Below are 21,580 nucleotides of genomic sequence, written 5' to 3' on the forward strand. Positions count from 1 at the left end.
ATTAACCATCATTGCCTTATTTGCTGTAGCATGCTTCGGAGGCATTCTGATTACTCTTTCTAACCAAAAACTTCAATTAATGGATTCAACCAAAGAAAAAGACAACGAGAAATCACAGTCGCGATCTTTGTCTTTGAACCTAGACGGCGCCAATGTAGTGCTCTAAGAAATTGATCACTATTAACAGTAATGAATTGCTAAGATGAAAGATCAAGATTGAAATCGAGTTGAAATAATCTTTGTTCTTAAGTAATAATATCGGTTACAGTATTCTCTCTTTTTCTCTCTCTTACTCTCAGTTTTCCATTTTGTTGTAATGATCTCCAATGAATTAATCTTTTTCTTGCTAGTCTATTTATAGTTATTTTAGAATAGCTTGGACCAATCCCCTCTTGACATGTGTCCATCCTCTCCTTTTTCCTTCATTTTCTCGCTTTTCTGCAACATATCAATTGTAATACAAAATATCGATAATAACTGCCGAAATATCAAATTGACGATATTTTCCCAAGAAAATACGGAAATGGCATAAAAGTCTAATTTCCGACCAAAAGTGAAAAAACCTAGGATCATGTGTTCAGAAGTTTTGACTTCATTAAACCTCTAGTTTCTTAAAAAAACAAAAAAAAAAAAAAGTTGACTTCATCCGATCCAAATTTCCCCACTGGTGAAACGTTTAAGTCTCGTCCACAGTTGATTCTTTAACATAAATTTATAATTATTGTGTATTGATGTAAAATAATCAAGATGTGGCGCGAAGTAGTCACTTCACGGTGCCCCACATGGGAAAATTCTACTCGGCCAGACGGCCACTGAATTCACCAGTACAAGCTTTTTATTAAAGCAATACAAAAGATAACTGACTTCACCCGTTCACCGATACAAACTTTTATTGAAGCAAACAGAAGGTCACTTAGCTAACAACATAACAAACTCAAACATCCAAAAGATCAACACATCTGACCAGAAGTTCAAATTTACTCCCATATATAGTAGTCTCTTAGATAATCTACAGTTTGAACTGATCCAAAAAGGTCTTACTATCGAGTTTGTTATTAATTGATTGGTTCAAGAAGTCCGCATGACGTACAGTCTTGTATCTGGCTCCGTGCTTTTTCACAAGATCTTGGACAGGCTCAATTATAGCGGAAAATTCTGGGTCATGGAACACTGCTATTGAGAGGCGTTCTTTGTCAGGGTTAATGACAACCCTGTGCTCAATGCTCTTGTATACCCCATTGGTCATTATCTGCACATTGCCAATATGATACAAAGCAAAAATCCTTAACAAAATTCAAGTGCAAGGTTTTTACTCGATTGTCTTATACTATGCAAATAAAGATTCTTCAATTCCATGCTATCAAATATGTAGTAAAAGATATCAACGCTGTGTTTGGTTCATGGAATAGATGAAGGGGCTACTTTTAGGGACTTCCAAACACGAACGAAGATGTCTAATTTGAACTGGCCATCACATGGCGACTACTCAATGCAAATCTATAGTGGGCAGTTAGAGAGTCCCGTAATGGAGTCTTACCAGAATTTTTTACTTGACAAAGAAAAATGCAGAGAAAATCAGATTTAGTTTTCCCTATCTTGCAAGATTATACCTCTAATATATCACCAATGTTGACGACGAAAGCCCCTAAAATGGGTTGAACAGGGAACCACTTTCCATTTTTCTTGATCTGCAGTCCATTTACTTGATTAACTTGAAGGAGGAGAGTTAGGCTACTAGCATCAGAATGTGGAGTGAGTCCCAAAACCTTGTCTGAGTAACGACATGGTGGGTAGTAGTTCATCCTCACCGCCTGAATACAGTTCTCGAAAGGCTTTGTCAATACTTGTGATTCAAGCCCCAAGTTTCTAGCCATCAATCCTATGAGACACATTGCAACTTCTTGAACGTCCTTTGAGAATTTGTTCACTGATTCCCTGAAACAAAAGGTTGAAAAAAAGTATGTGCTCAATCTCATATGAGTTGCCCCCTTAAAATTCTACGAGGGAAATTAAATGATTGATTACCTAAAAGAAGTAGGATTGTTTGGCCAAAATCGCATGTTTCTTTCTTTAACAGGATTTGTAATTAGCAAATGCATGTCCGCCCATTCAAGCTTCTGCTCGTCAGACTTGACAAAGGACTGACCATAGCCTTCTGTACTGTCCGGTAGCTGGCCATAAACTTTTTTCTCCTCTAATGGAAGCCGAAAGAAGTCCTCCATGTCAACCTTCATTTTCTCAATCACTTCCTCTGATACTCCATGGTTGATCAACTGCGAGAAATTGCACCAAATTGACAGTGACGTCAATGCACAACAATCTTTACAAACGTAAGACGTACTTTTGATGGAAATCATGGAATCTTACTGCCAAATAATTTTATGGTGTACTACCTTTTTTGCTTATATTGACTGACCTGAAAGAAACCCCAATCTAGGCAGGCCGAGTGGAACTTTGCGAGTTCATCAGAAGCAGACTTTTGATTGAGGAGCCTTGACAGATCGATAACTGGGATTTCCACGTCGTTATCAGTAGAAACTACATCATTGTCATACTCTAATTCCGATCTAACGTATCGATCAGGGACGTCTTTCAACTCTGTACCTGCGAGAGCTTGGACGTTGTCAACAGGTAACGATCCCCCCAAACTAATCAGATTTTTGGTCATCCTTTCACTTCACTCTCTTACCTCAATATCCTTCTTCAAGCCCTAAACGAAAAAAGGGAATCAACGAGAATCCTAAGTTCGTAAGACCTGCTTTTATAAGTGGCTTTAGTAAGTAATGTGTATGGAAAAATTAAACTGGCCGGATTTACTTTGGATAATTACAGTTACTTAAGATAAAACTCATTAAGAAAAACAAAATCCCGATTTCAAATTAATACTATTTCGAAGATTCTTGATGTTAGAATTTACTTGACAATTAGTCATTGGTGTATAGGACAATTTATTAGGTGAAAGAAAACAACGTACGTGCACATTTGTCTGGGAGCCAGTTGCCAAAAAAGAAAAGAAAATTGTCTGGGAGCCCTATAAATTATGAGTTGCCATATATTATTTTTTAATTACACACGAGATGCACGCCAAATCACGCGATGCACGTGGAATCGGTAACGCGGATTTTGAATTGCAAGTGAAAAAACTGACAAATTAAAAAACGAAAAACGCCAACGAAAAAAACATATTAACTCAATCTTGAGTTCGTGTTTCTAGAATTTTTCCTAGGCTCGCTTACTGTTTTGTAATGCAGAATTGCATAGCCTGTGGGCTCGACCTCAGACTTTTGGGAGGGTTTTTTTTTTTATAAACTAAATGTTTATGGTACTTGTTACTGCCGGACCCCATATTGTGTTGGGCAGACCCCAAAAACTAAAACACTTATTACAAATGCGTCATTGGTCCCAAAAGTTGTTTTTTTGTGTTGACCCCAAACCAAAGTGAATTTGACTTTTCTTAACTTTTTTCAAATTTCTTCTTCTATTCTCTTCTTCCACTATAAAAACCTTAAACCCTTAAACCCTAACACTAAACACTAATGGAAGAGCCCAACCCCATTTTAGAACATACGAAGATGACGAAGAAAATGTAATGCATCATGACCCCATTCAAGAAGAAAATATAGAACAAGTTCCAAGTGACCCCATTCAAGAAAAATGTAAAACAAGTTCAAAGTGAAGAAAATAGAGGAATGGATGATGATGCATTTAATAAGAATAAGGTAAATCTAAATTAAACGTAATTATGAATGTAGTAATTATGCATGTAATAATTATGCATGTAGAAATTATTGATGTGTATGCGGTGATTATACATGTAATAATTATGCATGTAGTAATTATGCATGTAATAATTTTGTATGTAGGAATTATTGATGTGTGCGGTGATTATACATGTAATAATTATGCATGTAGGAATTATTGATGTGTAATGTGATTATACATGTAATAATTATGCATGTAGTAATTAAACGACTTCGGCTAGGTCATTTGTATTTCACACCAAATCGGTCTCGCCGTCACCGTGCGATCGTGGTCCAAAACGATGTAGCCATGTCGTTTGGGATTTGAATTTGAAAAAAGCGATTTGTCCGTTTTTTGCGACTTGAAACGGTGTGGCCACACGTTTTGAAGTTAGTCATCAAAAGCGACATGGCCACACCGTTTGGGACCTAGTCCAAACGGTGTGGCCATGTCGTTTGTGACATTTGGTACTTAAGCCAAACATCAATTAACAACTATTCTTTATTTAGGATCCTTCGGTGCGTTTGAGAACTCACGAAAACTTCGAATGGCGTGGATGATGTTCAACCGCTTTCAATGGATACAAATGAAATATTTACTACGGAAGAGGTACATAGTAGGCATTGTTTTCACTTGTTTTTATTTTCTAAATGAAATTATATTAGTTTATTGATTGTTGTTTTCTTTCATATATTTAGGTATTTCATACACGTAGTGACGTAATTGGTTGGGCAACCGCTTTCGGGGGAAAACAATGTAATGTGGTTGTGGTAATTGGGAAGTCGCAATGCTAACGGAACCGAAAGTACCAAGGCCGGATTTAGATTATGCGAGTTCGGTGTATCGCTCACATAAAAAAGCGAGAAAAGTTAATAAGAGAAATACGGGAACCATGAAACGTGGATGTCCATTTAAGTTAAGATGTATTTTCCAACGCAAATCGGTCAATAGTTGGAAAATTGTCGTTCTTAATGGTGTTCACAACCATCCATTAGCGAACACCCTTGAAGGACATGCATTTGCTACTCGACTGACTGTTCCACAATTCGAGTTCTTGTCAGAGATGACTCAAAATGGAGTTAAGCCTAAAGAAGTTTTGAAGTCCATCAGACATAGGTTTCCTGATAACCTATCTAGCATATATTAAGTCTACAATGCCAGGCACAAGGTGAGGACATTTGTAACGCCCGTATTTTTAAATACGTATTTTTCTATTTATTAATTAATTAATTATTTATTTATTTTCAAAATTCGTCGGATTGGACTCGGGATACGTGGGCCTGGTTTTGGGCCCGAGTCTGTGTTGGGCTTGGGTTTCGGACCCAAGTATATAAACAATTTTTCTAGAAAATAGGGTTCCTGGAGAATAGAATAATTAAAAAAAAAAATGGAGGCGAGAGAAAGTCGGTTTGTTTGGAGCGTTGGGCCGACGAATCGGGCTAGGAGGATTCGTCGAGCTGTTACGTCAGGTGAGTAGTTAGTTTTCTACTACTTCTTTTTGTCCTGTTTCGTTATTTTATTTAAATTAGTTAAATATTGGTATGTTAAATATTGGTATATTGTTTTTGGGTTAGTAGTGAAACTGTTTGGATTGAAGAAGCTCGACAGGCCAATGGCAATAAGCACGAGCGAGCCAGTAATGGCATCGTCCCGTCTTTTGGGTTGTTTGAACCTTTTTGTTTTGGATTTTTATCGAGTTATTGATGTCGTCTTTGTCCGGCTTCGACAGACGCTTCGGGCGTCGGCGATGGGTGAGCCCGAGGTTTGGAGTGGGGGTTGATTACACTCCAAAAGTTTGGTGGTGAGGGGGATCGGAACCCAACCATTTGGGTACTGTGGGAAGCTGTGAACAGCGGCAATGGCGGCCGACAGTAAATCGTTTTTTTTATTAAACTTTGTTGTTTGGATTTTGTTTGGGTATTTGAATGGATTGAATGGTTTGTAGTGATGGGACTGAGTGTTGTGAGGTGGGGGAGCGTTTGAACAAGCTTTAATGGAGGTCGACAGTTTCTAGATCTAGTTTTGGGGAAGGTTAGATCTAAGGAATTGAGGCTTTGGCGTTAATTAATGTTAGAGGGTTTTTATTTATGAGTAAAACCGATAGGTTGGAATGGGTAGGTGATTAGGATTAGTGGTGGCGGATTTTTGGTGGGGTGGAGGAAAATTTGGGGAAGAAGATGCAATCAGAGTCGTGGGTGGGCCTTGGGCGAATCCACTTGCTATATGGGTCGACCTTGTTTTGTTTGCTTGGGCGGGCTTCTTTTGTTTTAGTTTTGGACCGGTTTAGATTCAGTTCTTGGGCCCTAGTCTTGTTTTGTCTTGGGCGATTTCTTTAAGTGGTTGGGCCCTTTTCCCTATTTGGTTTGAAATTTTTGGATCAATTTAATTAAGATTTGTGGACCAGTTCAGTTAAATTGATGGGCCGTATCATTGGTGTTTTTGGACCAGTTCTAATATTAGCCTATGGGTCCGTTTCATTTGTATTTGTGGACCAGTTTAACTTAACAGCTTTTGGGCCCGTTTCTAATATTGCATGGACCAGTCCATTGGACTTAAAATAGATCCAATTGGGTCAGGTAAAATAAATAAGTGGACTTTTAGACTTTCGGGTTCTAAGGTTTGGGCTTGGCCAGTTGGGTCCGAACCATGACCTTGGCCATGAGCCCATGAGCCATGCACCTTTGCCCTTAGCCATGAACCATGGCTATGCCCATGAACCTGTCGAACATGGAAACGACAGTTTGACTTTGACCAGGACAGTTTGACTTTGACTTGGACAGTTTGACTTTGACTAGGACAGTTTGACTTTGACCATCGATCGTTGACTTTGACGGTTGACTTTGACCTTTGACCATGGACGGTTGACTTTCACCTTTGACTTTGACGATGACAGTTTGACTTTGACCATGACATGTTGAGTTTGACCTTGACCATGAGGTGTTGACCTTTGACCGTTGACCGTTGACTTTTCCAGTTTTTCACACTTTTGTTTTTATGGACTAATATAGTAATAAAATATTGTCAAAGATTGTATAACTTGGTTGCTCATTATCTAATTTAGATTTGACGTGAGTAGTGTGTAAAGCATATATATATTGGGCTTTGATTGTGGACTGTGGACTGTTTATTTGTGCTACGTTTTATGTTGTATATTGTATGGACAAGCCATAAAATAAAATGGTACGGAAACCTGCATAATTGGTTAGTCACTGTCTAAGAAAGATTTGACAGTGATGTTGTGTATTTTTGACACGTGACGATATTGAGATGTTAGGAGACATTATGTTCCTAATACGTTATAATAAATAATGTATGCGATACGTGGAAGCATTGTGACATGACATGATATAATACGTTATAATATATTGATGCAATATCTTGGAGAAATGTATATACACTCCATTATTTTATATGTGAGATGCTAGTATAGCACTGGTGAATATTTGCCCCTGGTGTGGCGTTGTCTTGATAATATATTGGCACGTGAAAGAATGAAAGTGACTATGATGAGATATAATTGAGATATTTCTAGATATTATGGCTTAGTGCAATAAGGTAATTGACCTTGCACGTGATATAGTAGAAATGTTTATGAGTCATTAATGTATGACACCGAATAAATTACATAACGAAAATCCTAGAACCTGACTACCACAACTCATGTGATTGGCCCTTCCGGCGTTTGTTTAAAGGCCGAATGGCCTTCGGCGGCCCTCCGGCGTAGCGAATAGTGGCTTGATTATTCCGTTAAGCAAAATAGAACGATGATCGCAATATTTTATGCCGAATAGTGGCGGTGCTTACATAGATTTGGCTTCCGTGAGGATTTACGGTGTCGCGGCATCCCGCCAGGGGTGGTTACGCACGGAGTGGCTCATTATGTAAAGGGAGGCATGTGGATGTACATGTTCGGCGTTGGGTTCGCGATTGTGGTAGCCAGGAAACTAGGTAAGACATAGATCTGACGTGATTTTAGGGACACACAAAAAGAAAGCCCCGAAATAATCTAATTATGGTAATATGTTTGGTTGGTTATTTGTTTAGTTAGAACCTAAAGCCCGATGGAGGAACTACATGCCTTATTTATGATGTGTATAGTTTGTTGTGTGGTTAGTGGGAAGTTAAAGGCCTCGGTGGAGGAACTACCTGCCTTTAATTAGTATTCTTAAGGATGTTATATTAGTCGTTGAAAGTTAAAGGCTTCGGTGGAGGAACTAACCTGCCGTAGGGATTGTGTATATATATGTATAATTATATGTTATATTTTAGAGCTACTCACACCAAAGATTGTTTATAATCTTGACCCGATTTGCATGTTTGTTTATCGGGGGTGTTCATTCAATGAACATAGTTGATAAGTTTTGACAGGTTTAGTGTTGAAGAAGATCGGTTGCTGCTTGTGGTTTGCGTTAGCGTTGCATCTCAGGATAAGTTTTGTTTTCCCTTGAGGTGATATAGATTTTCAGTTGAGATAATATTATTTGCATTTTCATTTATAAATTGTTTTTGGTAATGAAGATGACTGTTGTTTAAGTTAAAATTTTTATTGGTTTTTAATTATCCGCATATTTTAAACTGTTTATGGGTTTTTGGAAGTGGAGAGTGCGTCACACCTCGGAGATCGAAGAGTCGGGGACAAATAGTGTTTTTCCGAATTCTGTCGAAATTCGGGGTGTGACAACATTGGATATGAACGGTCGCTCGCAAATGCAGAGATTGCGTGAGTTGTTAGCAGAAAACCATTATTTCGAGGAGGTGAGAGAGGATATGAATACGGATGAGATAACGGGATTGTTATGGGCCCATCCGGACGGTGTTAAAATGGCTCGGACTTTTCCAAAAGTTTTCATCATAGACGCGACCTATAAAACCAATAAGTATCGGTGGCCTTTTGTACAGTTTGTGGGGGTGACTTCAACCGGAAGTCTTTCACCGGTCTGTCAAGTGTTGCTCCAAATCCAAACAAATGATAGACTATGAGTGGGCTTTGCGTCAGTTTAACGGTTTGCTTTGGGTGAAGAAAGGCCATCTGTGATCGTGTCTGACAGGGACTTGGCCTTGATGGGTGCTGCTGATATTGTGTTTCCTGACGCGCACAAGCATCTCTGTAGATGGCATATCTCTATGTGCGTCCTTCAGAAATGCAATGATTTTTTTCCCACCACAGAACTAGTAGATAAAGGCCGGTTCTCGTGGAACAACAGTAGTAAAATCGGGACCGAGGATATCTTCAACCGTAGAATTGCCGCTTTGGAAAAACACTATAGGGTTGAGTACTCCAATTTTGTTAGTTATCTGCGAGACTTGGTTGCCTTACAAGGATCGATTAGGTATGTTGTTGGACGGATCAACATATTCACTTTGGGGAGTACAACGACCAATAGAGTCGAAGCGGTCTCATGCTTTCGGGTGAAACGCGTGTTCTAGGAAACACAAACGGACATGATTTTCTAAGTATGTTTTACTTGATCCACCCGATTTTAGAGATCCGGATGTCCGAGATTAGAGTGCGTTCGAGAAGAGTCGATTGTAACCCAAAGACCACCACCGATTCCTTTATTTCGTGAACTTCGAAAAACCCCGGTCTCAAGAAAATGTTTGGACTTGCTTTATGAAGAATTAGATACCCGTGTAAGCCTTTGCCGCTAAAGACTCGAGTTCATTTGTGGGTGTTATTTGCGCACCGGATCATGGATTGTCATGTGCTCACGAAATCATTGAACTTCAAAAGCAAGAACGTTCCATATCTTTGAGTGCTATCGATCCCTTTTGGAAAACTCACGCTTTTCCAAGTGTGTGGTGGGTGTTGGTCCCGATTGACCTTCTTCGATGGATATGTTTATGAAAAAAGGTATGAAATGGCTTCGAAGAAGAGAGCGGGGTTATGGTTAGAAAACTTATGGAGATTGCCGTGCGAGAAACTACATGGCTAGAACCACCTTATGAGGAGGCTTAAAACCAAAGGTCGACTAAGGGTAGCCGCAAGAGAAAAGCTTCCAACCGAGGATGAAAACTCTTCAAAACGAGATTCATCCGGTTTTGAACATTCCCAACGTGAGCATGAAGAGTGGGTCTCGTCCGCAAACAATCGAGATGTACGCCAAATTCCAAGCCTTCTCATAAATTCCAAGCTACTCTAAACCCACTGCAGAGAAGTCTTCTCCGAAACCACCTTTGCCAAAAAAAACCACACCACGGAATAACTCTTCTCAAAAGTCACCTTTACCACCTAAAACAACCACACCACGGAATAACTCTTCTCAAAAATCCTCAAAGTTAGACATTGGCATCCCGAGGGAGCGAGACATTACGGTTTGGACATTCCAAAAGAACTACACAAATATATTGTTAAAGTGGATGACCACGTGGGTGATGGCAATTCTTGGTATAGAGCAATGTGCATTGCATTAGGAAGAAGTCGGGAAGAGTGGTCGTGGATGAGAAATGAGTTGTTACAAGAACTTAATGACAACCTCCCTTATATATCGTACATTGTACACTCACAAAGGAGATTAGGTAATGTGAAACCTACAATTTCCCATGAATGCGGTTGGGCACCCCTCGTAAGTGGATGAGCATGCCCTTTGCTGGATATCTATTTGCTTAGATTTAATGTCATCCTCGTACATTTAGGAAGTATGTACTTCGCCATCTTATTTTGCCACCGAGAACCCAAGCAAATCCGAGAGAGTAAAGAAAGTGTTGGGTACCGCTTTACGTCTGAGGATGTCATTTTGTCCATGTTGAACTTGTTGATGATTGTCCGGTTCCAAAACCGATGGGAAGATGGCGTAGAGCTCGACACTTAATTGCAGATAGTTGGGATACTGCATTACAAGCAAGACAAGCGCAATTTACGGCATTGAACATTCCCAATTTAGTATTGGAAGACGAGCACACTAATGATGGGGCCGAAATACCAATAATAGATGTTGACTAGGAATAAGTCTATGTAATTAATGTTCATGTGGTTGGAATTGTAATTTGTTTTTTGATACAATTTTCTTAAATTTGATTGTATTTTTTTGTCGAATTAATTGTATGGATGTATGTATGTTTGTTTGATTTTGGAAAAAATGACTTTTGGCAAAAAAAATTCTCTGTTTTTTTGGCACTTGAACGGTGTGGCTACACCGTTTGGACTTAGTCTCAAACGGTGTGGCCATGGCGTTTGAGACTAAAACTTGGAAAAAATATGACTTGCTGTTTTTTTGGCATTTGGACTGTGTGGTCACACCGTTTGGACTTAGCCTCAAACGGTGTGGCCATGTCGTTGTAATTAGTTCGAAAGCGACATGGCCACACCGTTTGGGACTAAGTCCAAACGGTGTGGCCATGTTGTTTGAGATTTGAACTTGGAAAAAAGATTTCTTTGTTTTTTTGGCATTTGGACGGTGTGGCCACACCGTTTGGACTTAGTCTCAAACGGTGTGGCCATATCGTTTTAGACTAAAACTTGGAAAGAATAAGACTTGCTGTTTTTTTGGCATTTGGACGGTGTGACCACACCATTTGGACTTAGTCTCAAACGGTGTGGCCATGTCGTTTAAAACATCTAAACTTGGAAAAAAAATGACTTGCTGTTTTTTTTGCCTCTTACCGTCCAAGAGGCAAAAAAACAGCAAGTCATTTTTTTTTCCAAGTTTAGATGTTGCGTGTTGTTTCGTGTTTTGGCAAAAAAATAGATGTTTCGTGTTTTGGCAATTGATCAATGTTTTATACATGGCATAAGAGAAATGAGAGTGGAGAAAGTGAAGAAGATATTCCAAAAATTTGACAATGACAAAGATGGAGGACTCAACACAAGAAATGTCATATCTGGTAATCTCTGTAAACGGACTAACAAAACCAGCGAAGTCGAATATGAAAAAAATCCTTAGAATGTGAGTACAAGAAACATTTAATGAACAAAATCTTATTAACAAGTATTCCACATAATAGTACTGCAGTTCTAAGTTACAAAATAGTTACAAGAAGTTACAAGTATTAACAAGCATTTAAAGAACAAAATAGTACTGCAGTTCTAAGTTACAAAACTTAGATTCAACAAGTATTCCACATATCCCACAAAAATCTCCGAGTTTCAGCAACAATACAATGTTATCACTTGATTTTTCTCTATAAGCATCTTTGTTACAAAAGCATAAGTAAACATAACAATAACAGAATTAAAACTTCAGAAAATGGTTAGTCAATCGTGATAACAACACAGTAAACCCTAGACTCAAGCTCAAGCTCTATAACACATTTCCAGACTCAAGAAAGACACTCAATCTCTCAAGCTCTATAACACATTTCCACCCGAGACTCCAACAAGACTTCCAACAAGACTGCCAATGCTCAACACAGTAAACCCTAAACTAACCAAATTCAACATTGCTAAATCCAATGCTCCTTAACGATATCGTCCGCCAATGAACTTGCACCGGGTCAAATTGTATGCCTCCATGAACTCGTTCCGTGCATCGTTTGGAATCGCAGTCCCACCCAATTGCAAGCCTTGATTGAGCAAACGAGAAATTTCATCAACGACGGGGTGCTGTCAAAATTAAAACGAAAAACTACATTAGTATATACATTTACATTTATAAAATACCAAAACAAAACAAAACAAAATAAAAAACAAAAAAAACTAACGTTGTAAAGTATTAACTCACCAGATTATGATATGGAAGACTCTGTAGGGAGTAGAGATTAAGATGATAAGGGTTTATCATTCGAATATGGCTATTGTTTTCGTACCAACTCATGTATCTACTAACACACTCCCATGGATAAGACGGAATGGGTCCTCGATGTTCAAGTTGTATCAAGTGATTTTGCCATTTACTCCAATAGGAAGACACAACATTAAATTTCACATCGTACCCGCGTCCGGAAGTAGTTCGCGTCGAGGTCTTTGGTCTTGGGGGATCTGAAGGTACAAACTGCATATGACCCAACTGACGCACAACCCTCGAAACATTGTACTGCTTCAACATTATCAAGAAAGCATATAAATCCCTCGAAAAATGCTATTTCATCCACCGGCCGTATAGCTCGGACTTCAGGATAGGGATACCATTCAACCTATCAAATACCATATGATCGAGGAAATTAATCATCAACCACATACTAATAATATCAATTAATAAATAAAACTATTTATATACAAAAATGCTTACATCGGTACAAGTCATATTATCAATCATCGCTCGGGTATGCTTCAATGCAGCTGTTGTGCTAGCATAAAAAGACTGAGTAACTGAGTATTTATGAGTACGCGACATGCTCAACTGATAGTCATCGTTTGGGAATGGCCTGAACACCGGGAAGTACTCATAAATCCATGCCTAGATTAATATAGACACCTAGTTAATATTGTAATAGATAGATAAAATTGACATTGAAAAGAAAAAAATAAAAAAACAAATACCTGTAGGAGAGTGAAATAGCCTGAAACACCCTTCACCTTGGCACTTGTGGCAGTCCTAAGACCCCTATACAAGTAAGCCCGGTAAAGGTCGCACCCCACGCCAGTAGTCTCTCGATCTCGGCAAATTTCATAAGCAGTCTCAGATAACAAACGGGAACTGCAGTTCCAGACGTGTCGGTGAAGGCGGTACATCCAAAGAAAAACAACAAATAAGCTCTCACAGCAAACCGGAACTCTTTTTGGGTTGATGCCTTCTTAACAACAACCCCATTTTCATCTCGTAAATCTTCATCCGTCACCTTCCCAGCAAACTGCTTCATCAAGAAATCCATCCTAACTTTGGAAGTGAACTTATTGGATTTCATCTCCGCATCTATCTTATCCATGGGTATGCCAAGACCTTGGTGGATGAGTCTTTTTGTCTGTTCCAGGGTCAAATCAGTGTCCCCAGTCACTGCTTTGCCTCTGATCGGAACTCCTAAGAGTTGGGAAACATCGTCCAACGTGATTGTCATCTCACCCCACGGCATATGAAACGTGTTGGTCTCTGGATGCCACCTCTCCACAAACGCAGAGACCAACACAGGATCTTGATGCCTATATACACCTAAGACCAGAGCACATAAGTTTGATCCTTTGAAGCTCCATATGAAAATTAGAACGATGAACACTCTCCCGACGATATCCCATTGTACCAACTTGTTCAGTGCCCATGACACTTCAACACCCCTCGCTCCGCTAAAACAACAAAAACTTAGTATTAATGTATGCACAAGGTTTCAGTAATACAAAATTTAAATACTAATAGACAATATATAATAATATTACCTGCCCTCCCAAATATCGCGAGCCACGTGCCTTTGCATAGTCATATAACGGATGTGACACCGCGAGGGCCACCTCCATAAACACCTCTCGGAACTCCAAGTCATTGTTGGACTTTCTCACAATATTCACTGGAGGTACAGTGCACGGGACTTCCTCGTCATCATCATCCTCCTCCTCCTCCTCATCCTCCGCGTCCTCCTCATCCTCCGCGTCATCAACACCCTCTTCGTCATCTTCTTCACTATCATCTTCTTCATCATCACCTACATCTACACTCTTCCCACGATCTATATTTACATCATCTACATCTACATCTACATCTACATCTACATCTTCATCTTCATCTAAATCTAAATCTAAATCTAAATCTACATCTATATCTACATCTACATCACTCAGAACTGTTTGCTTTTTTCTCTTTTGATTTCCTAACTCTACACCACTTACTACATTACTGGGATCATCCGCTTTCCGATCCCCTCTACGGACTGATGCCGAGGTAGTTGTTGCCACTTTCTCTTTTTCTCGGGCTCCTCATGACCGAACTACTACTCCCCTACCTAACAACTTCTTAGCACCCGTGAAAACACTTTTTGCTACATTCTTCACATTCACATTCTTTGTTCGAGGCATTGCTACAAAATAAATAGGAGTTAAAAATAAGACATTCAACTAATTCAAATTGTTTATTAACAAGCAAATTCACAACTTCTAATAATAACAAGCAAATGCACAACTTCTTCTCCGTTTAGGAAGTCAGCATAGTGTAACAAACCTACCACAAACCAGAAGTTATTGTACAACAACTTCCCATTAAGTTACAATAGAATCAAATCTCAGTTTTCGAATAGTAGGAAGGTGAGAGACGCAACCCCATAGTCTACATTTTCAACTATAGATAATATGCTCTAAAATCTAAATCGCTACTTTTTTTTTTCCAGTTTCCAGCCAAATGGTCAACGTAACAGCATATAACTGTACTCAACAATCATCCGCATCGGTGGCTCAATCAAGCAAGGTAGTAAACCACTCTAAGAACCTCACTGATATTAAGTTATAACTTACAACTAAAGTTCCTCCAAGAAGCATAGCTCTTCTTAGCATAGTCTACTATCTTAATATCTTATAAGTCCTACCAGTAGAGGAAAACACAAACAAACGAGAAGTTATGGCTAGAGTCGTTAGGGTAGCTCATGTGGCATAATTGTATTCAGAAGTTCGTCAATGACATACAACTATACAAGTATCAATGCAAGAAGCCAAGAACTATACAATTAAAAACGAGAAGGGAAACTAATTATTCACTATCAGCATGACTTAGAACTACACTCTTCCCACGATCCATATTTACGTCATCGTCATCTACATCTACATCTAAATCTAAATCTAAATCTAAATCTACATCTACATCTACATCTACATCTACATCACTCTGAACTGTCCCCTTTCTTCTCTTTTGATTTCCTAACTCTACACCACTTACAACATTACTGGGATCATCCGCTTTCCGATCCACTCTACGAACTGATGCCGAAGTGGTTGATCCCCTTCCTCTCTTTTTCTCAGGCTCCTCATCGCGACCCGAACTACTACTCCCCCCCACCTAACAACTTCTTAGCACCCGTGAAAATACTTTTTGCTGCATTCTTCACATTCACATTTTTTGTTCGAGGCATTGCTACAAAATAAATAGGAGTTAAAAATAGGAGGCATTCACTATACTTATTTGTTCCATAATTTCATATAGCCGGTAAGCCGGCACCAAGCATGGAAGCACAATTGTGACAATAATATCCCTCTCATGCATGCATGCATGATGATGGCTTCACGATTAACAGGAATTCTTAAACAAAAAGAAAAATTCAAAGGGAACCTACTTTTAGGAGATTCTTGGCAAGGTCTACATCCCCTACTTTAAATAGGCTGCTATTCACTACTAGAATCCCAATTTCACTAGCCTTCACTCTTGTTTTTGTCAAAAGTTCATCTATTTATTTTAAAAAAAAAGTAGTTTTAATGTCAATTCACTTCAACAATTTATTAACCAGAACACCAACAAAGTAAATCAACCACCAAGGAACACAAACAATAGGTTTGATTCCATTAACAAAGACAAAATACTTGTGGTTCAATAAAACTATTCATTTCTCACGAACCATCCACTTTAGTCAATTATTCTTCCATGCTAGGAGTTCTACTTACAGAAACACATGCATTTTGGTCCCATCCCCTACTGACTTTGAAGTCTTAAATAAACATAATCTATCGTGCTAGCTAGTAACACAAGTAACTACAAGAACTATTTTGTTGGATAAGGTTTCACTCAATATCCACCAATTCAGGTGGACTCATATGCTACTACACTTCCAGGTCAGTACGTACGTTTGTTTGTATTGTAATACATTACAATTACTCACATAGTATTGTCCAGTATATAGTGCCAAAAATAGTAAGCCTCTTATGAATGAATGCTTGAATACATTCATTACAATATTCCATCAAATAACCCATGCCATATAATGAGATAGCTAGTTAACTCTCCTTATTCCAATTTAACAACACAAAGAATTCTATAACAGAAAACAATTGAATTAAACCATAAACTAGTCCATTTTATACAATACACATTACAGTGAACATTAATAAATCATCAAAAGTTCAAATCTTTTGCATAATACACAAAAAAAAAAAAAAAAAAAAAAACTACATCACAATTATCAACTACAATCGAAAATGGTTTGGAACCAAATTGGGGAGAGAATTTACCTGAGATGTGTGTTTAAGGAGTTTTAGTGAAAAGTTTAGAGAGTGTGAAATGTTTGGTTGAAGATGGAAGAAACAAACCTGTGAAAATAAAGGTTGCTCCGACTTAAGAAAACCAAGCATGAAACGAAGATTGATTAAATCAATGATAGGTTCCTAAAGGATTGGACCTGGTAAATGATGGTTCTAAGTTTTATATATTCACAAAAGGTTCCAATCCTTTAGGAACCACTAACCATCATTGGCATAACCTCGTTTCACATGATGTGGAACCTAAGTTTGATTGGCATAATAGGTTAGTGGTTGGGACCCGTAAATGATGGTGGTATATTGAAGCCGGCTCATGGAAAGTGAAGGGTTTTACTATACTAAAGGATTGGACTTCTTTCGGTGATAGCGAGAAGTTCTTTGAGCAGAAGGTACTTGCCACTTCTTTTCACTATTTAGTCTTTACTTCCTAGCTGCGTCGACCTCACTAGATCTAATAATCGTTTAGGTAGATTTTTGTGGCATGCTAGTTGTTAAATTTATCTTTTCGCAGTGGGGAGGTGCTAATTTATTGGATCAGCCCTCCTTTTTGCCTTCTAGTACAAGGCAAAAAGGGATTACTTAAAACCATATTAAATTCTAAATAGTCAAATAATTACCATTCTTCCAATAGCATAACTACCCATAACTGTAAACAAAGTAGGTTAATAAGGTAATCAGAAACATACAATAAGGATAACAACAGTAAAGACACCATCTCGGGGCTTGTTAAAATCATTTCGGGGGTTCTTTTGCACCAATCATAGTTGCCCAAGAAACCACAGTTTTCTCAACCATTTTATCAAAAAGCGTACTAAGGAAAGCAACAAGTAGCTCAAAACATATAACAAAATGGGTGTCTAGAATTCAAAAGAATTGAATCAAATATAACATTATAAAAATAAAAAATAAAAAATAGAAAGATAAAACAGTTACCTGAAACAGAGCTATATAAGTAGTATAGTTTCAAAGACACCAACTGAGTTTCTCTGTGTAGTGATGAACAGTTACAAAGAGTGTTTGAAGAGAAGAGATAATTCCGTACTTTGTTAATTGAATTGAGATCGAGAGTTTGTGTTTGTGGGTTTTTAGTCGAGCACGAAATCGAGGGTTTGAAGCAGAAATCGCGAAATCAAAATTGAGTGTTTGTGTTTGTGGGTTTTGGTCGAGCGCGAAATCGAGGGTTTGAAGCAAAAATTGCTAAATCGAAATGGAATGTTTGTGTTTGTGGGGTTGCCGGTTTGCCGGTTTTTGGGTATTTAGTTTGGGGGTGTATGATTTATGAGTTGCGCCCAACACAATGGGCAGACCCCGGCCCAACTCGGCCCAACTCGGGATCTGCCCAACACAAATTGGGGTCCGCCAGTAATAGGACCCATATTTATTATCTATTATCATTAACTGATAGCAAACAAATCATACAATGAGTTTGGGTGATCTTGGACACACCATAAAAACACTCCCGTATCCAACTTTAAAATAAATAAATAAAATTATTTTAAATACATTTAAGTTCCTAAATTATTCTTTTTTTATTAGGCGTACCCAAGACAAAACAAGTCATTTACTTATTCTTCTTTCTTTAAAATAAAAATAGATATATTTTTGAATTCTTCTCCAATAATTTACCTCGCTCTCTAGCAACATTTCTCTCACCAATAAGCATGAACATGAATCAACTATACCACAGTAATGAGGATGAAAAAAAAAAAAAAAAAAATCAAATTTTGACGAATGGAAGAACTCGGAAAATTATTATACTTTGGATGAGTACAATGGACAAGTACAAATACCCACGTTTTTTGTCCAGCCTAAGTCTCAATCAACAACTAATGACATTCGCCAACGGACTACAACAGTCGGGAAAGAGAATACCCAACGGCCTAAAGCAGTCGGAGAGCCGTCAGAAAATAGCCAATTAGGTTAGCCTACTGAATGTTTTTGACTGCCGGAATAGGCCGTTGGCTAAAATATGCTACGCCGACGGACGTGTGACGGCTATTAACCATCGGAATGTACCCACTGTCTATGGCCATCGGGAAAACCTTCACTACTCTGAACCGTCGGAAAGTTACTTATGCCGACGGTCTATGTTGGACGCCAAAGCTGTTTCTGTACCACATGGCAATTGGTCTGTAGCCGTCGGTAAATAATGTTCCTGCGGACTTCATCTGTCGGAAGAGTTAATTTTTTTTAAGAAAAAAATATTTATTTTTCTTTGCTCACATCAAAATAAGAACCCTATACAACATAACTAAAACTCTTTAACCCCCAAGATTGCATTGTGAGCACCTTGACTAGATAAACATGTAGAAATGAATCAAGAAGATAAAGCTTACAAATTCATATAGTACACCATTGAAACGGGTAAAAACGAGGAGCAAAATCGTTTTAAAACTTACAAATACTAACACCATATAGTCTATTAAACCTTTCACTACACAAGCACAACCAGTCCCCACTATTGTTCTTTCTCTTGTTGAAGCGCCGAGAGTAGTTTAAGATAAAGCTGCTGATTTCAGGTATGCAATGAGATCGACATGTTCATGAGCGAACTTAAGTCCATGAAAAACCATATTTGTTCTAGGAATGTACTACAAAGCAGAAGAGATATAAATCTTTGTTAAGAAGAGATATTTGTATGAGATCCAAACATCATATTATGTTCAAGCAAAGACAATTTAATATTTCAAAGCTTTGAGTTTAATTGTTTATACAAATGATAAAATGTATACAACTACTCACCTTCTTTGGGTTGAGTAGACATTCATGCAAGGTTGGGTCTCCCCATTTTACAGCCATGTTTTTGTTTGCAGCGGATAATATAGCAATCCCTAGGAAATCAGACTAGTATATGTGTTAGCTCTTCATAGTATGCAAGGGTCATTTTCACCATAGGCAACAACATTACGCTGTAGTTGTGAAAAACGATTTATTGTAATGTTTTCAAGAAATTGATAGAAAATGGTAGTCATAACTTAAGATGTAATCTTTCCAAGACATTGATAGCAAATAGCAGTAATACCTTAAACTCTTTAGGGACTTGACCACGAACATCCACCTCATGGGTTGGTAATGGGAACTGCGGAAGCTTCTGAAAAGGAAAACAATGGTCAATAAACGACCTTTACATGATAAACTGGTTTTATTTATTGATTTCTTGTGGATTTACCTCGGTAGAACAAGCCCCCCAAAAAAATGCACGCATGCGAAACTGTGGCAGCCCATAACATCCGACAACTAGTAGTCCCAGTCCCGCCTGATAATTCATGGCAACCAAATGCCAAACGGCCTAGTGCCAAGCGACCAAGGTCACTCTTTCAAGCTAATGACTACTAAGGACGAGAGGTGATATTAAGTGGTAGTGGATGGATCTCTACTGAAGATTTCTCTAGAAAAAAAAGGGATTTCTCTATTGAAGATTTCTCTCTACTGGTGTTATTTGTTGCTTTGGGGTTCTCTTTCTCCTTACCACTGTATTTTGTGTTTGTACATATGTGAGCTCAAATAAAAGGCAATCTTGCTTGTACTGTAAGTCATCTCAAGTTCTCCAGTCTTGTACTCTTCTCATAAATATATTAAGACAGACCAAACAAAAAGACCCGGAAAAGTAATGCATTTGATTGTAAAAGTGGATTATGAGTGCATGTAAAATCTTGATATCCCAATCAATAATAAATAACGGAAAGATAAAGATTTTTTCTTTCTTTCGCAAAGTCTGTGAACATTGTAACTTATACCATCCATTTCAACTTGACACTCACCAGTCTCCATTCCCCAATGTAACACCAGTCAATTGGTTCCCAACTTCCCACAACATCACTAAATTTATAACAAAGTAAATGACATCCTTACCTGCATATTGTATGTCTCATTGGCCTCTTTGACAACAAAAATCTTAAATAAGGGAGAGTCCCAGAAGACGCAGTAACCAACTGTCTGAAAAACCAGTCACCAACAATGTGAGTTCATAGACAGTGTTCCATGGTATGTCAGAATCAGGACAGAAAAAAACTTCCGTACCTAGGAGTATAACTGCGAGCCACAAACCGGCCTACACCAGGAGTTATTCGAACAATTCTTCCAAAAAGGTCGTTACAATCCTTTAAACAGCCCACCCACCAACCCAACTGCAAATAAAGGTGAAGTATATAAGATTATAAGTTAAGCATTAATAAGAAATTGCAAATGTTTCAGAGGTTTTATGTGTTTCCGACTAATCGAGATGCATCCTTTGCGTATACACTAAATGACATAGTTTTTTAAGGTACTTGATTTAAGAATAAGGTTCCCAAAGAAGTAGAAGTTTGTTAAAAAGAGAAACCAAATCAGTATGGAATTCATGATCAATGGAAAACATCTCCACCACAATCTTTACCCAAATAGATTTAACCAAATTGCTAGTCATAGAAAGTCTGGCGTAAATGTAGTTTCCACAATAGAATAGCATACACGAAGATCTCGAAGCCATGCAAGATGGTCCACTAGTATATCTAGACGAGTTTCAATTGATATCCGAGGCAGTATATATTTACACATATAAATATTGAACGCTTAAATGATATCTTCAAGAATGTATCAGAAAATAGTTTTTTAATCAAATTAAACTGAATCTTAATGTAACTGAGTTGAACTTGTACAGACATCCTACCTTCAATATTGGCAGTCCCTGACTCCAGTAATCCTAAAAGCCTCTAGTATGGATATGAAGTAGCTTTAAGTTTAATGCTAATCTATATGAAATTATGAAGCTTAACTTGGTGTGACTAATTGGCTTCTGGCACAAAATGCTGTCCAGAAGCTTCC

The 21,580-nt window shown here is 38.2% G+C and overlaps 2 protein-coding genes and 1 long non-coding RNA gene across 4 annotated transcripts; all 3 read right to left on the bottom strand.

The window, feature by feature from the left end:
- Positions 1-697: 697 nt before the first annotated feature.
- Positions 698-2,922, bottom strand: LOC147496831 (S-norcoclaurine synthase 1-like). The gene is made up of 4 exons (XM_086559697.1): positions 2,417-2,922; positions 2,026-2,273; positions 1,611-1,935; positions 698-1,249 (listed from the first exon to the last, which is right to left on the bottom strand). The coding sequence occupies exons 1-4, from the start codon at positions 2,666-2,668 to the stop codon at positions 1,010-1,012; spliced, it is 1,065 nt and encodes a 354-aa protein (XP_086415823.1). The 5' UTR covers positions 2,669-2,922; the 3' UTR covers positions 698-1,009.
- A 9,476-nt stretch (positions 2,923-12,398) lies between these two features.
- On the bottom strand, positions 12,399-13,486 carry LOC147496832 (uncharacterized). The gene is made up of 3 exons (XR_015196668.1): positions 13,157-13,486; positions 12,906-13,073; positions 12,399-12,810 (listed from the first exon to the last, which is right to left on the bottom strand). It is a non-coding gene; the product is annotated as an uncharacterized LOC147496832 (long non-coding RNA).
- A 5,623-nt stretch (positions 13,487-19,109) lies between these two features.
- LOC147496833 (DNA (cytosine-5)-methyltransferase 1-like) lies at positions 19,110-20,904 on the bottom strand. Of its 2 annotated transcripts, none has more exons than XR_015196670.1 (5): positions 20,798-20,904; positions 19,947-20,713; positions 19,800-19,868; positions 19,520-19,608; positions 19,110-19,368 (listed from the first exon to the last, which is right to left on the bottom strand). XR_015196670.1 is itself a non-coding variant. In XM_086562492.1 (5 exons), exons 2-5 carry the CDS (start codon positions 20,043-20,045, stop codon positions 19,273-19,275), a joined length of 366 nt encoding a protein of 121 aa, XP_086418618.1. In that variant the 5' UTR covers positions 20,046-20,713; positions 20,798-20,904; the 3' UTR covers positions 19,110-19,272. The 2 variants fall into 2 exon arrangements, 1 of the variants encoding a protein (XP_086418618.1); XM_086562492.1 differs by having other exon boundaries at positions 19,520-19,621.
- Between the last annotated feature and the right edge of the window lie 676 nt (positions 20,905-21,580).

This window comes from Coptis chinensis, chromosome 5, assembly GCF_015680905.1.
Source record: "Coptis chinensis isolate HL-2020 chromosome 5, ASM1568090v1, whole genome shotgun sequence".
Classification (NCBI taxonomy): Eukaryota; Viridiplantae; Streptophyta; class Magnoliopsida; order Ranunculales; family Ranunculaceae; genus Coptis; species Coptis chinensis.

Bases quoted from the DNA above. Each gene is read 5' to 3' on its own strand.
- LOC147496831 (XM_086559697.1), bottom strand. From the start codon at position 2,668: ATGACCAAAAATCTGATTAGTTTGGGGGGATCGTTACCTGTTGACAAC. The intron at 1,936-2,025 runs GTAATCAATCAT...CTTTTGTTTCAG, and splicing joins AACAATCCTACTTCTTTTAG to GGAATCAGTGAACAAATTCT. The intron at 1,250-1,610 runs GTATAATCTTGC...GGCAATGTGCAG, and splicing joins ACATTGGTGATATATTAGAG to ATAATGACCAATGGGGTATA.
- LOC147496833 (XM_086562492.1), bottom strand. From the start codon at position 20,045: ATGAATTATCAGGCGGGACTGGGACTACTAGTTGTCGGATGTTATGGG. The intron at 19,869-19,946 runs GTAAATCCACAA...TTTCCTTTTCAG, and splicing joins GGGGGGCTTGTTCTACCGAG to AAGCTTCCGCAGTTCCCATT. The intron at 19,369-19,519 runs GTGAGTAGTTGT...TCTGCTTTGTAG, and splicing joins GTCTACTCAACCCAAAGAAG to TACATTCCTAGAACAAATAT.